This window comes from Pongo pygmaeus, chromosome 13, assembly GCF_028885625.2.
Source record: "Pongo pygmaeus isolate AG05252 chromosome 13, NHGRI_mPonPyg2-v2.0_pri, whole genome shotgun sequence".
Lineage (NCBI taxonomy): Eukaryota > Metazoa > Chordata > Mammalia > Primates > Hominidae > Pongo > Pongo pygmaeus.
This window is the reverse complement of record NC_072386.2, coordinates 99617585-99630716: the sequence shown is the minus strand read 5'-3', so window position 1 is coordinate 99630716 and position 13132 is coordinate 99617585. Positions and strand designations below refer to the sequence as shown.

The 13132-nt window shown below is 47.0% G+C and overlaps 1 protein-coding gene across 6 annotated transcripts in view; it reads left to right on the top strand.

Annotated features, from left to right (window-relative positions):
• Positions 1-13132, top strand: part of EPB41L4B (erythrocyte membrane protein band 4.1 like 4B) — a 148915-nt gene that overhangs the window by 131459 nt on the left and 4324 nt on the right. For 2 of the 6 annotated variants that reach the window (XM_054500337.2, XM_054500336.2), the window contains exons 23-26: positions 3869-3985; positions 6682-6750; positions 8537-8731; positions 12749-12894. In XM_054500337.2, coding sequence (XP_054356312.1) covers positions 3869-3985; positions 6682-6750; positions 8537-8731; positions 12749-12894 — 527 coding nt within the window. The remainder of the gene's footprint in view (positions 1-3868; positions 3986-6681; positions 6751-8536; positions 8732-12748; positions 12895-13132) is intronic. The other 4 variants (XM_054500340.1, XM_054500339.2, XM_054500338.2 and 1 more) reach the window with 3 other exon arrangements.

Below are 13132 nucleotides of genomic sequence, written 5' to 3'. Positions count from 1 at the left end.
TTAAATTAACACCTCCTGTAGCACATCTTGATCTCTTTTTGCCTTTTCTTTTATTCTCTTACATTCCTGCTTGACTCCAGGGACTTTCATTCCCAAACTCTCCACAAAGAAACACTCTTTCCAACTTCGCTTTTGTAGCTTTCTTCCCCCTCCTTTTCCCAAACCTTTTCTGCTCTAATCCCCAACTCTTTTATTAGGTAGCTCAATTTAGCAATCTTAAGCCATAGAACTTTTGCAGCTTCACGTCTTTCCATTTCCGATTCTGTATCAGAGTTCGTAAACAGATCTGAATTTCTGCCTGGGTTGCAAGAGGTGGAATACGTGGGTGAGAAGGGAAGGAGGCAAGTGAGTCAAGACAGCACCTGCTCTCCAGTTGGTATTTTCTTTAGGGTGTGAATGTGAGCAGGTGCTTGGGGGCATTGGCTTTGATTGAGCGAGGGGAGTTGGGGGAGGGTACATTAATGGGTTAGTGATGTTGACCCTAGAATGCGGAGTCCTGCACACTACTCCAAGTCTACCGTGCTAGCTTCCCTCCCCAGGTAACACAGACCATGAACACCTATGCTTTCTGTGTTCTTGACTCTTTCTCTTTGGGGCTCGTCCCTCTCTGATCCCCATGCTTCATGAACCACTCACCCAACTGCAAAGCAGAGCCAATTAGCACCCAGATCCCTTCTGGGCCATGACATGTTAGTCAAAAGTTCATGTGTCAGGAAGGACAGGGCCCTGGCCAGAGGAAGGCTGTGTAGGGCATTGGAACAGGCCCTGCGTTGGGTGTTAGAAGGGAGTTTCCATCTGGTGCAATAACTTACTTTTATTTTGAACTTAGTTATACCAGCAGGGCTGAAGCTGAATCTCAAATCAAATGAGGGTGCCCCTTCTGTGATTTTAGCTGTGTTCCCTAGGGCACAGGGAGGTGGAGAGAAATCTATTTAGTCCATGATGTCATCTGTTCACTGATACATCTAGGCCTCTCTTTGGTTCTTTCGTGGCTGTTTTGGGTGGGTGGAGATCACTGTCCTGCCAGGATGTGTGACTCTCTACCTGTTGGACAACATTCTGTTGGGAGGCCATCCTGTCCTGGGGCCTGCCATCTCCTCAGCTCTACCTGAGGGTGTTGGCAGGGCTGGTTCTTGCTGCTCTTCAATCCCTGCTTCCCAGCCTCAGTGTATGGAGAAAGTTGCACAGGGCCCCTTTGCTCAGTACTCACTAAAGTCTACTCCTCCTCCCTTTCCCTCTGACTTTTCTCTCCAATGGTCAAACTAGCCATCTCTTTTCCTATCTGGATGATGAAGAAGCCTTACACATTTTCATCATCATTTATCTATGCCGAGAATCTTTCTGTTTCCCCAGGAATCAGATTTTGAACTCAAAAGCCAAGCATGTACAGAAGAATATAGCTGCTTGCCTGCAGAAAAGACCCAAGGAAGAAAGGAAATACTAGGAGAAAAAAATTAAGTGGTATTTCAAAATAGCCTTTGATTCCATGTGTTATCTTACTTCCTTCTCACTTACCAGCAGTCCAGAGCGTGGGAGCCCCAGGATGTTCTTTTGTTTCAATCCAATCAGATGCATATTTAGAAAGGTCAGAAAGGCTTGTGCGATGGATCAACACTTCTTTACCATGACAGTCAAATGCTGGGCAATCCCTTAAGGCGCTCATTATGTTCTTCAGTTGGGACCCTGGTGGCCAGGACACATTTTGGCTTCTAGGCAGTGTGGCCATGTTTCTCGGTCATTTGTGCCAGCTTTTATTTTCTTCAAAAAATACCCATTGCGTGCCTGCTGTCATCAGAGAAGAAAAGACCCAGTGGCCTGGGGCCCCTGATGTGGTTGTTTCTGGTTGGAGTATGGATGCCCTGGGGCAGTAGTGGGAACTGTTCCTGAGGGCAGCGGGGAGACAGGTTTCCGCAGGATATACCCTGAGGTCCATAGAGAGCAGCAGGAGGGTTTTAAATAGTCTGGTAAAAGTTAACTGCAGGTGACTCAGATGGATTTACCTGACTAAAAACTAGATTTAGAAACAGTCAACAAAATGAACCATGAACTTAGACTTTGCAAATGCAATTTCTACATCTCCCAAATTTGAATAGTAAAACAGGCCATCGTGAAGACCATTGTGAGATAATAGTTGTAAAAAGCCCTTTGGAAATTGTCCAGGACTGCACAATTGTAAAGAGGACAGAGATAGATCACTTTGGAGACAGAAAAGAGGCTGGCAATTTTCTTGATCATTTTTCTATGAAACTTACCCAGGGGCTGTATTTTATTCTTCACAGCAGGATGATATCAACTATTTAAGGAAACTCTCTTGAGCTAAAAGACGTGTATATTTGTTCTCTGGAGCAAAAGGTCCCTCCCTGAAACCCAAAATAACCCTGTCCGTGGTTCCCTCTCCTAACATCAAGCATCCTCTGTCCTCCAACCTCATCCTCACCAGTACAAGCTGTTGGACCTCTGCTGGGCGCATGGTGCTATTCAAGGATAAGGTGGAGAACCCTGTGTATCCCAAAGGATGTGGCACTTTTTTCACAATGTTTGGTATTTTCCAGCTAAGTAGCAGGGTGTCCCAGTGTCAAACGAGATGCCACGGCTGGGCCCATGCATCTCGTCATGGGTCAGGGTCAGTTTGTTTTCTGAACACAGATAACAAAGAGCCAAGACATATGAAATCCTAAACTATATGTTACAGCTGGGCACAATGGATCATGTCTGTAATCCCAGTACTTTGGGAGGCCGAGGACCTGGGGAATCTCTTGAGGCTGGGAGTTCAAGACCAGCCTGGGCAACATAGTGGGACCTCACCTCTATAAAAAAGAAAAATTAAAATATTAGCCAGGCGTGGTGGCACATACTGTAGTCCCAGCTACTCAGGAGGCTGAGGCAGGAGGATCGCTTGAGCCCAGGATTTTAAGGCTGCCATGAGCTATGATCACACGACTGCACTCCAGCCTAGGTGACAGAGCAAGACCCTGTCTCTTAAAAAATGTGGCATGGTGGCTCACACCTGTATCCCAACACTTTGGGAGGCCAAGGCAGGTGGATCACTTGAGGTCAAGAGTTTGAGACCAGCCTGGTCAATATGGTGAAACCCCATCTCCATTAAAAATACAAAATTAGCTGGGCATGGTGGTGCATGCCTGTAGTCCCAGCTACTTGGGGGGCTGAGGCAGGAGAATCACTTGAACCTGAGAGGCAAAGGTTGCAGTGAGCTGAGATCATCACACTGCACTCCAAGCTGGGTGACAGAGTGAGTCTCAAAAAAAAAAAAAAAGAGAAATTAAACTATATGTTTCTCCCCATGATATATTTCTTTCCTGGTGCCCTCTGTTGATATCCACTCACTTGCATACCACAGTGTGTGCCCTTGTTCAGCAGAGTGCAGGAGGGCACTGAGCATGGAAGGCAAATGCTTCAAGTGTGTGGCCACTCCTCATTTCGTCCATGGCTCACATCACTAAGTCATCCTGGCTATCTTTCTGGCTTGGCCTGGGCAATGCTTCAGAACCCTCAACCGTGAGTCGAGAAGCCACTACCTGTCATGTGCAGTTGGCACAGGAGATAGCCTCTACCTACCAGGCCTGGGAATGGGGTCTTGGTGTGTCATCTGCTCAGATGATGGAGACAACAGATGAAAGACAGAAAGGAGAAAAGAAGGCTGAGAGAGAGGGTGGAGGGTGGGACCAGAAGCCAGTTGGCCAGAGCCTGGAAGTAGGCTGTGGGTGAGGCTGGCTTGAGAACAGTCTGGAGTTGCCAGATCTGTCTTGCACTGTGCTGTCTTTCTCTCCTTTCCCTTCCCCTATCTCCTCTTCCTCCTCCCCCTCTCTTGCCACCTCCTCCTCCCCTTCTCTCCTCTCCTCGTGAGCAGGCAGAGCCCGCCAGCAACCCCCACTGTGCCCACTCTCGCTGTTCTCCTCCACTCTCTCTCCCCATGAAGGAAGAGACCACTGGAGTTTGCATGTACCCTCCAATCAAAACGAGGCTGGTAGGTACCCTGGCAGGGAGAGGGGCCTGGCCAGGAGAGGTGAGGTGGGCAGGAGCCACCAGGCGAGGTGGAAGCCTGGGTGGGCGTGCAGAAGCCCCAGATCTCGGGCAGAGCCCATCGACAGGTGCCCTCACTCCAGATGGATGGAGGATTTGGAGTCCAGCTGGCCCTGGTCAGTTTGGAACATGCAGCTATGGAGCCCCCTTCGCCTCTAGGCCTCAAGAATCAAGAAGAGTCTGTTTTCCTAGAATTTTGATGGGCATAGATGCTTTCCCCAGAGAGAAATATATGCTTTGGTACTCACCAGATGGACTCTTAAGTTGCATTTCTATTGAAAATAAAACTTCTTTAAACTTGTCTTCTTCTGCTATTTATCAAGCTAATGATGTAATAGGAGTGCTACCTGACAATGTGAACAAAATTACCTGTCATCCCAATTTAGCATGATTTTTTGTCATTTTTACATATTTCCTTCTATTTATTCATATCATTCATAATTTTACATAGTTAAATCATAGTAACCATATTCTCTCCTGTTTTTCTCTTTTCACTTAATGCTGCTATGTTGTTTCTATCTTGTTCTTGTTACCACATTATATGACTATTTGTATTACATCAAGTGAATGGTCTACCATTTATCTAACACATTCTTTACTGCAGGACGTGCGCTTTGTTCCCAGTTTGTCATTATTCGGGAGAACACATATAGCTTTTTGCATCAGGAATTTTATTTTCGTAGGCTAGACCCTACTGGATTAAATATGGTGACTTTGGCTTTTGCCCCGTTTCTAAAGTGGTTGTGCTAACAGATAGTGCCATCAGAAGAGAGTGACTTTGCTTTTCTCCACAGCCTTAGCAACACAGGGTGTAATTGTTGAAATATATTTTTCTAATTTACAGCAGGTATAAAATAATTCTTTGAGATTGCTAACTTTCACCTTTCTTTAATAGCAATAATAAACCTCTTTCTGGCAGGGCACAGTGGCTCACACCTGTAATCCCAGCACCTTGGGAGGCTGAGGCAGGCAGATCACCTGAGGTCAGGAGTTTGAGTCCAGCCTGGCCAACATGTTAAACCCCAACTCTATTAAAAATACAAAAGTTAGCTGGGCATTGTGGCACGTGCCTGTAATCCTAGCTACTCAGAAGGCTGAGGCAAGAGAATCACTTGAACCTGGGGGGCGGAGGTTGCAGTGAGCTGAGATTGCACCACTGCACTCCAGCCTGGGCGACAGAGTGAGACTCCGTCTCAAAAAATAAGTAAATAAATAAACCACTTTCCCTCTCTGCTTCATGATGATCTGAGAGTCTTATCTGACTGTTACTTTCCGCTAGGATATTGGTCTCAGAGCACCATGCTGACTCAATAGGCAACAAGAGGAGAATGTACCCCAAGACTTCACCCCAAGAGTCCTTCTCTCATCTGAGTCAAAAAGGCAATTTCAGGCCTATTCTGGCAATTTTGAGATGTGTAAAGAGACCAAAGAAATTTGGGGGAAGGGGAGCAGGCTTGGGCTGGACATCTCAGTACACACGGCAAGGATATTGTCATCCCCACATGGGGGAGACCTGCTTTACCCATTTGGGAAAGCTTGGCTGATTTGGGTCTGAGCTAATGTGTTCTTACTCATCCCTGCCTCACCCTCCCATTGGAGCCACTGAAGACCATCGAGTAGCTATCCCAGTGTCCACAGGCAAGACCTCGAGACACACAAAGCCGGCTGCCCCTGGGCAGTGGTGGCCTTGGTGTCTTGGCTGCAGCCCTCTGCTGGCGGGTAGTACAGTATGCATTCACCAGCAGGTGTGCAGACAGTTTCTGTCCCCCAGGAATTGTGCACAAAGCTGGTGTCAGAGTCATCTGGTTCCTGGGCCTGATGACATACCCTAGGCCAGTTTGAAAAAATAAGCCCTCCCATTTCCCAAGGCCTTCAGGAGGCCAAAGACAAAATGACCAAAGGGAAAGACGTGGAATTCAAGAGTCGTTTTCACCACCACTACCTGATCAGCTGTTCATCTGGCCTTTTTCAGACTAGCTCGGTACTACAGGTACTCCCAGCACTGGGCATCTTTGTGCATCAAGCCATCTGTTCCCAAAGGCCGTGGGGGCAGGATTCTCCCATGCTTCCACGGGTTTCCCTGAGGTCTCCTTCTACTGGCCAAAGCATACAGGGAGTCCAGTAACTGAAGTGATTAGACAGGGAATACTTTCTAGCTTAATGAGCCCAGCCTCCTTGTACCCTGCCTGCTGTGAGAGACCGTGTCCCAGGATGTGATCTCTCAGCAGCCTCTAGGCCATTCCCACAGCTATGGAGAAGTCATCAGAAGCCACCCCAGGCAGCTCTGACTCCCTCATTATCCACCTTGATTGTGGTTTTTTATGAGTCAGGCCCGGAAGGCCAAGCAGATCCCGCTGAAGGAAGCTCCAGGGCGAGGCAAGAGCGGGGGCGCTCTAGGAACACGAGACTCCAGGCTGTCATCCCTGCTGAGGCCTGTCCTACAGTTCAACTCCAGGCACAGATACAACCACCAGCTCATACTCCTGAGGGACCCTTTGTATGTGCCCTTACACGAGTGAGGAAGGCTCTGCGGGGGCACCCCTGAATACTTCAGTTCCATTTTAAAGGTGCTCTGCCAAAGATTGCAAAACTTTGTTTTCTAATCTGAAGGTAACCCCCTTGTCTTTCTCTCTTTTGAAGATAAAAACATTCCCGGTTGATACAATGAACCCGTTTCCTGATGCTTTCACCACAGGGCCACAGTTTACTGTAAGTAGATCCAGAAAACAGATGTGCATTTTAAACCCTTGTTCCCATGCGGTATGCTTTTCTGCGGGATGCCAGACAGCAAGGTCAACCGCTTCTTTTGATCACCGTTGAACTCTGTGAGATTGGGAAGAAGCTTGGATTTGTAGTCTGCCTCTATTTTATTGATGTGACATTGGCATAAAATTAACCATTTTAAAGTGACAATTCAGTGACAGTACATTCACAGTGTTGTGCAGTGACCACTTCTCAGTTCCAATACATTTTTATTGTGTCCTCCAAAAACCTCACACCCATTAAGCAGTTCCTCATCATTTTCCCTTTGTTCCTACCCGCTGGCAACCACCAGTCTGCATTCTGTGTCTGTGGATTTACCTAGTCTGGATATTTCATATAAATGGAATCGTATCATATGTGACCTTTTGTGACTGGCCTCTTTCACTTAGCATAATGTATTTGAGGTTCATCCACGCGTGTATCAATACTTCATTTCTTTGTTTGTTTGTTTGTTTTTGAGATGGATTGAGATCTGTTCTATTGCCAAGGCTGGAGTGCAGTGGCACGATCTCGGCTCACTGCAACCTCCGCCTCCCAGGTTCAAGTGTTTCTCCTGCGTCGGCCTCCTGAGTAGCTGAGATTACAGCTGCTTGCCACCACGCCTGGCTAATTTTTGTATTTTTAGTAGAGGTGGAGTTTCACCACGTTCGCCAGGCTGGTCTCCAACTCCTGACCTCAGGTGATCCACCTGCCTTCGCCTCCCAAAGTGTTGGGATTACAGGCGTGAGCCACCGTGCCCAGCCTCATTTCTTTTTATGATGGAATATTATTCCATTGTATCTATATACTGCAATTTGTTTATCCACTCATTTATTGGGGGTTTTGGGGTTGTTTTCACCTTTTGGCTATTGTGAATAGTGCTGCTATGCATATGTGTGTACATGTATCTGTTTGAACACCTGTTTTCAATTCTTTTGGGTTGGATCTTGATAATGGTGTGGTCTTAGGTAAGTCACTTTACTACCCTGAACACCAGCAGCTTTTTCTTTTTTGCTTTTAGAGATGAGGTCTCACTGTGTTGCCTAGGCTGGTCTCCAACTCCTGGGCGAAAGTGATCCTCCTACCTTGGCCTCCCAATGTGCTAGGATTACAGGCATGAGCCACCGAGCCTGCCCCCTCTTCTTACTTAAGGTGAAAGTAGTAGTAAGAATATCCTCCTCATATACTGTTGGGGCAAGGATCAAAAAGGACCAAGAATTTGAAAGTGTTTTACCAACCACAAAACATCCCACACCTGTCAGTTATGACTGTTGTTTCTCAAGGCTGGAGAGGCAGGGTGTTGTGAAGAATGAGAACAAGTTGTCCTGACAACAGACTTCTTGTCACCACCTCTCTGGGTGTCACTGGGCAGCTTATTTATTCTGCCAAGGCTAGGCACAGTGGCTCATGCCTGTAATCCCAGCACTTTAGGAGGCCGAGGTGGGAGGATCGCTTGAGACCAGGAGTTCGAGATCAGCCTGGGCAACATAGAGAGACCCTGTCCCTACAAAATAATAATGATAATAAATCAGCCGCCTGTAGTCCCAGCTACCCAGGAGGCTGAGGCAGGAGGATCTCTGGAGTCCAGGAGACTGACGCTGCAGTGATCTATGACTGCACCACTGGACTCCAGCCTGGGCAACAGAGTGAGACCCTGTCTTGATTTTTTAAAAAATTCTGCCAAATGTTTAAATGCTGTAGTTTCCTCATCTGCAAAATGAGAGAGTTTGATAATGTTCATGCTTCTTTTCAGGGCTCAACTCATTCTCTAAATGAAAGCTTCTGCAGAAGCTCACTGTATCATGAGCAATTAGATGGAGCAGAAGTAAGGAATCTGAGGTCCACACCTCCTTCCTCTCACTCTATCCTCCTCCCAGGAACCAAAGCTTGCAATTTCTATGATCCCCGAAGCTCCTTCCAAAGGGTTTTTGTGCCATCTGGAGGATCTGTGAGTTGGGCTGTGGGTGGCTAAGGGTAGCTCTAAGTGTAGTCTTATGAGATGGATGATGGCCACTACCCAACATGGCTTCAGCCACATAGGGAGGGAGAGAGCAGTGGCTGATTCAAGTTTCAGAGGATGAGCAGAGGTGGGAAGGTGTCCAGCAGGGCAGGTGGAGGGAAAAACAGGTTCCTAGAACAGTCCATTTCTAGGGTCATGAGCTGCTTCCAGCATCTGCCTTTTAAGAATGAGAGGGCAGAGACACGGGGCTCTGCCAGGATGTTAGATGCTCTTTCCCTGACACTCATCCTGGCTCCCTGCAGTCTTGCTGGACACAGCTCCCCGGCTGGAAGCTCCGGCTCCACCTCCCTTAGTTGGCCGTAGTGGGGCACTCTGGCCTTCTGCCCAGCCTTGGCAGTGCTGTGAGACACTCAGGGAAGCCCTTCCCAAAAGCTGGGGGCAAAGATGGAGCAGGAAGCCAATGGCAGAAACCATGCTGGGACTTTTAAGAACTGAGCAAGAGTGGCTCGAAGACAGCTGGAGCAGCAGAGGGAACAGCATGAGCCAGACCCCCAGGGCGGGCGGGGTCATCACACATTCAAGGGACTGAAAAACAGGCCAGTGGGATTGGGATGCGGAAAGCAAGCGGAGCTGGGTGAGAGAGGAGGAAGGGGATGTAGGTGGTGATAAAACTGGAGGGGCACAACCCTGTTGGCCTTGTAGGCCACAGTAGGGATTCTGATCTCCATCCTACGAGCAACGGGAAATCTTTGAGGGACTTTGAGCAGGGCAGTGACAGGGCAGATGCACTTGGAAGGGATCCCTGCGATCACAGTGGGAGGACAGTGGCATCCAGGCAGAGTGGATTCAGGACAGTAGCCTGGAATGCAGGACAGTGGCTTAAGGGAGAGAGAGCAGAGAGCTTGACCCACAGTGGTTTTGCTGGTGGAGGTGGAGAGAAGCGCACAGATAGGGAAGATATTTAGGAGGCTGGTAAGATTCAGGATTAGATGAGGCAGAGAGAGGGTCAGAAATGGTCCCCAGATTTCTGATTTGCAGAATGTAGATGGATAGTGGGTCCATTCACTGAGATAAGGAAACTTTGAAAAAGACTTGGTTGGGAGAGATGAGTTTGCCTTTGGCTATGATGGATTAGAAATGCCTTTGAAACATCCGAGTGGACACAATGAATGGGCAGTAGGAAATCCAAGTCTGTAACTCAAGAGAGTGGACTAGACTGGAAACAATGACTAGGGAGGCAGTGACAGGTGGATGGTAACAGAAGCCAAGCTCATGGGCTTCAGCTTCTCAGTTTTCTCACCCCTGTGTGTAGTGTTCTCATCTCCTTCCTGCCAAGATCATGACACTTGAACTTTCTGCAGGTTTGACCTCTCCACAGGCCTCCAGACCTATCCTGGCCACAGTGACAGGGGTTGTTTAGCAGTGCTGGGAAGCTCTGCACAAAGTTGGTCTCTCAGTTGATCTAGCATTGATGGAGCTGGGTTTCAATAGCTGGGCTCTTGCTTGATCCCGAAACCAGTTTCTACTTTGTATTCAGGCCTATTAACTGGATCTCTGCTGATACTCAGCCCAGTATGTTGGTCCATCTAGGGTGGGGACCCCTGCCTAGCTCTGGCCAGATTTCTGCTCCACATGCTTCTTTCTAACCTGGCTCTGTCCTTCTGTTACGTGCTTTGTTCCAGTGAAAGCTTGTTCATTCATTCACTCATTCATTTCCTCATTCAACAAATATTAAAAAGACAGACACTTAGGGTTGAGATTTAATAATATAAGTAATTTTTACTGCTTCTTCAAGGTCATTCTTTAGTGAAGCTGGCTTTTTTTTTTTTTCTACTTGAAGTATATGGCAATGAAGAACACAATGACTACTAGTACAGTTTGGTGCCACTACCTCAATTCATGCCAAGGCCCTGCCCCATTTACTCACTATTGCCTTTGCACCATCAGTGCAAATTTGCCTCTTTTTTCAGAAAGAATAAAAAATGGCATCAAAGGACGGGTGCAGTAGCTCATGCCTGTAATCCCAGCACTTTGGGAGGCCAAGGCAGGTGGATTACCTGAGATCAGAAGTTCGAGACCAGCCTGGCCAACATGGTGAAACCCGGTCTCTACTAAAAAAAAACCCCAGTTATGGTGTCAGCTAGCCCTTGTTCTGAATACTGTTCTTAACACTCACACTTACTAATACAAAAATTAGCCGGGCGCGGTAGCAGGCACCTGTAACCCCAGCTACTCAGGCGGCTGAGGCAGGAGAATCACTTGAACCTGGGAGGCAGAGGTTGCAGTGAGCTGAGATTGTGGCCTCCAGCCTGGGCAACAGAGAAAAACTCCAACTCAAAAAAAAAAAAGATACTGCTCATTTGATGATCAGAGTGTCTTCTTTAGAAAATCATGTAATAAATTTCTTCAAGTTCAGGGCCAAGAACTAGCATGAGAAATCCAGTTATAAAATATATAGCTGGTATTATCAAAAATATAAAACAAACAAAAACTATGCATTGAAAAAATACTATGATGGCCAAGCATGGTGGCTCACACCTATAATCCCAGCACTTTGGGAGGCTCAAGTGGGAGGATCACTTGAGACCAGGAGTTTGAGACCAGCCTGGGCAACATAGTGAGACTCTGTTTCCACGAAAGATTAAAAAAATTATCCAGGCATGGCACGTACCTGTAGTGACAGCTACTTGAGAAGCTTAGGCAGAAGGATCACCTGAGCCCAGGAGTTGAGGCTACAGTGAGCTCTCATTGTGCCACTGCACTCCAGCCTGGGCAACAGAGTGAGACTCTGTCGAGAGAGAGAAAGAGAGGAAGAGAAAGAGAACCTATGAGGAAATATACTGATGACAAGAGTAAGGAATTATGGAATTTCTTCATTGATCTACTTTTTTTTTTTTTGAGACAGAGTCTTGTCTGTTCCCCAGGCTGGAGTGCAGTGGCGCAACCTCGGCTCACTGCAAACTCCACCCCCAGGTTCAAGCGATTCTCCTGCCTCAGCCTCCTGAGTAGCTGGGATTACAGGCGTGCGCCACCATGCCTGGCTGATTTTTTGTATTTTTAGTAGAGACGGGGTTTTGCCATGTTGGCCAGGCTGGTCTTGAACTCCTGACCTCAGGTGATCCACCCACCTCAACCTCCCAAAGTGTTGGGATTACAAGTGTGAGCCACCGTGCCCGGCCTGATCTACTTTTATATATCTTCTAAGTTTTCTATATAAAAGTAAACAGCATAGTTTTCTATATAATGAAAATGACAAGAATATATTATCCTCTCCAAATGAGACAGTATACTCTAGACCAGTAATTCTGAAACTTTATTGTAATTCCTCCAGAAGAATCATCTGGAGATCTCATTGGACTTCATCCCCAGGCATTCTTGGTCCCAATGGTCTTGGGTGAGGCCTGAGAATTTGCATTTTTACCCAGTTTTAAGATAATGCTGATGCTGCTAGTCTAGGGCCCATACTTTGGGAACCACTGCTACAGTAATGAAAGACCCCAGTTATGGTGTCAGCTAGCCCTGGTTCTGAATACTGTTCTTAACACTTACTAACTGTGTGACCTTGGGCAGATTACTTAACCTCTCTGAGCCTCACTTTTCCCCATAAAATCAGTTTTAAAATATACATTTTTTTCACCTTTTAACATTTCCCGATATCAGAACGTTTACCACTGGGCATGACAAAGTTTGATAGTGGGCATGACAAAGTTTAAATGGCTACATGTTTCTTTCTGATTGGCAAATGCAAAAATGGTGCATCTTACAACTGATGGTGCCTAAGATGTGAGAAAATACGATCGCTACCTTAAAGGGTTGTCAAGAGTTAATATGTGTCAAGTACTTAGCATGGTGTCTGGCACAAAGTAAAATCACTTAAAATGACAATCCATTTTAGCTGGTAGTGAAAAAGAACAGGAACTGTAGAGTAAGGCTTAGGGAGAAACTGACAGTGTGAAAGTGGAACCCAAATTGAGATTGATCTCCTCTTTCCTGTTTCTTCTCCAGGCAGACTTCAGAGACAGTAAATTACAATGCTGTCCTGGCCCGACTTCCCCGCTGATCCCAGCAGCGACCCTGAGGCCTTTGACAGAGACCGTCTCCACAGTGCAGACCATTTACACCACACGGAAACCTGTTTCTCTGGCAGCCAGGTATGTCAGGTCAGCAGGTGCCGGCAGGTAATTCTGGTGATGGGAAAACCACGGAGACTCTAGGTTCAATTGTGTCTGTGACACCTACAGCCTTTTCCTACATTCTTTCATTTATTCTGTAAGTATTTATTGAAATGTCTATAAAGGGGCCAGGTGTGGTGGCTCACACCTGTAATCCCAGCACAAGGGAGGATCCCTTGAGGTCAGGAGTTCAAGACCAGCCTGGCCAACATGGTGA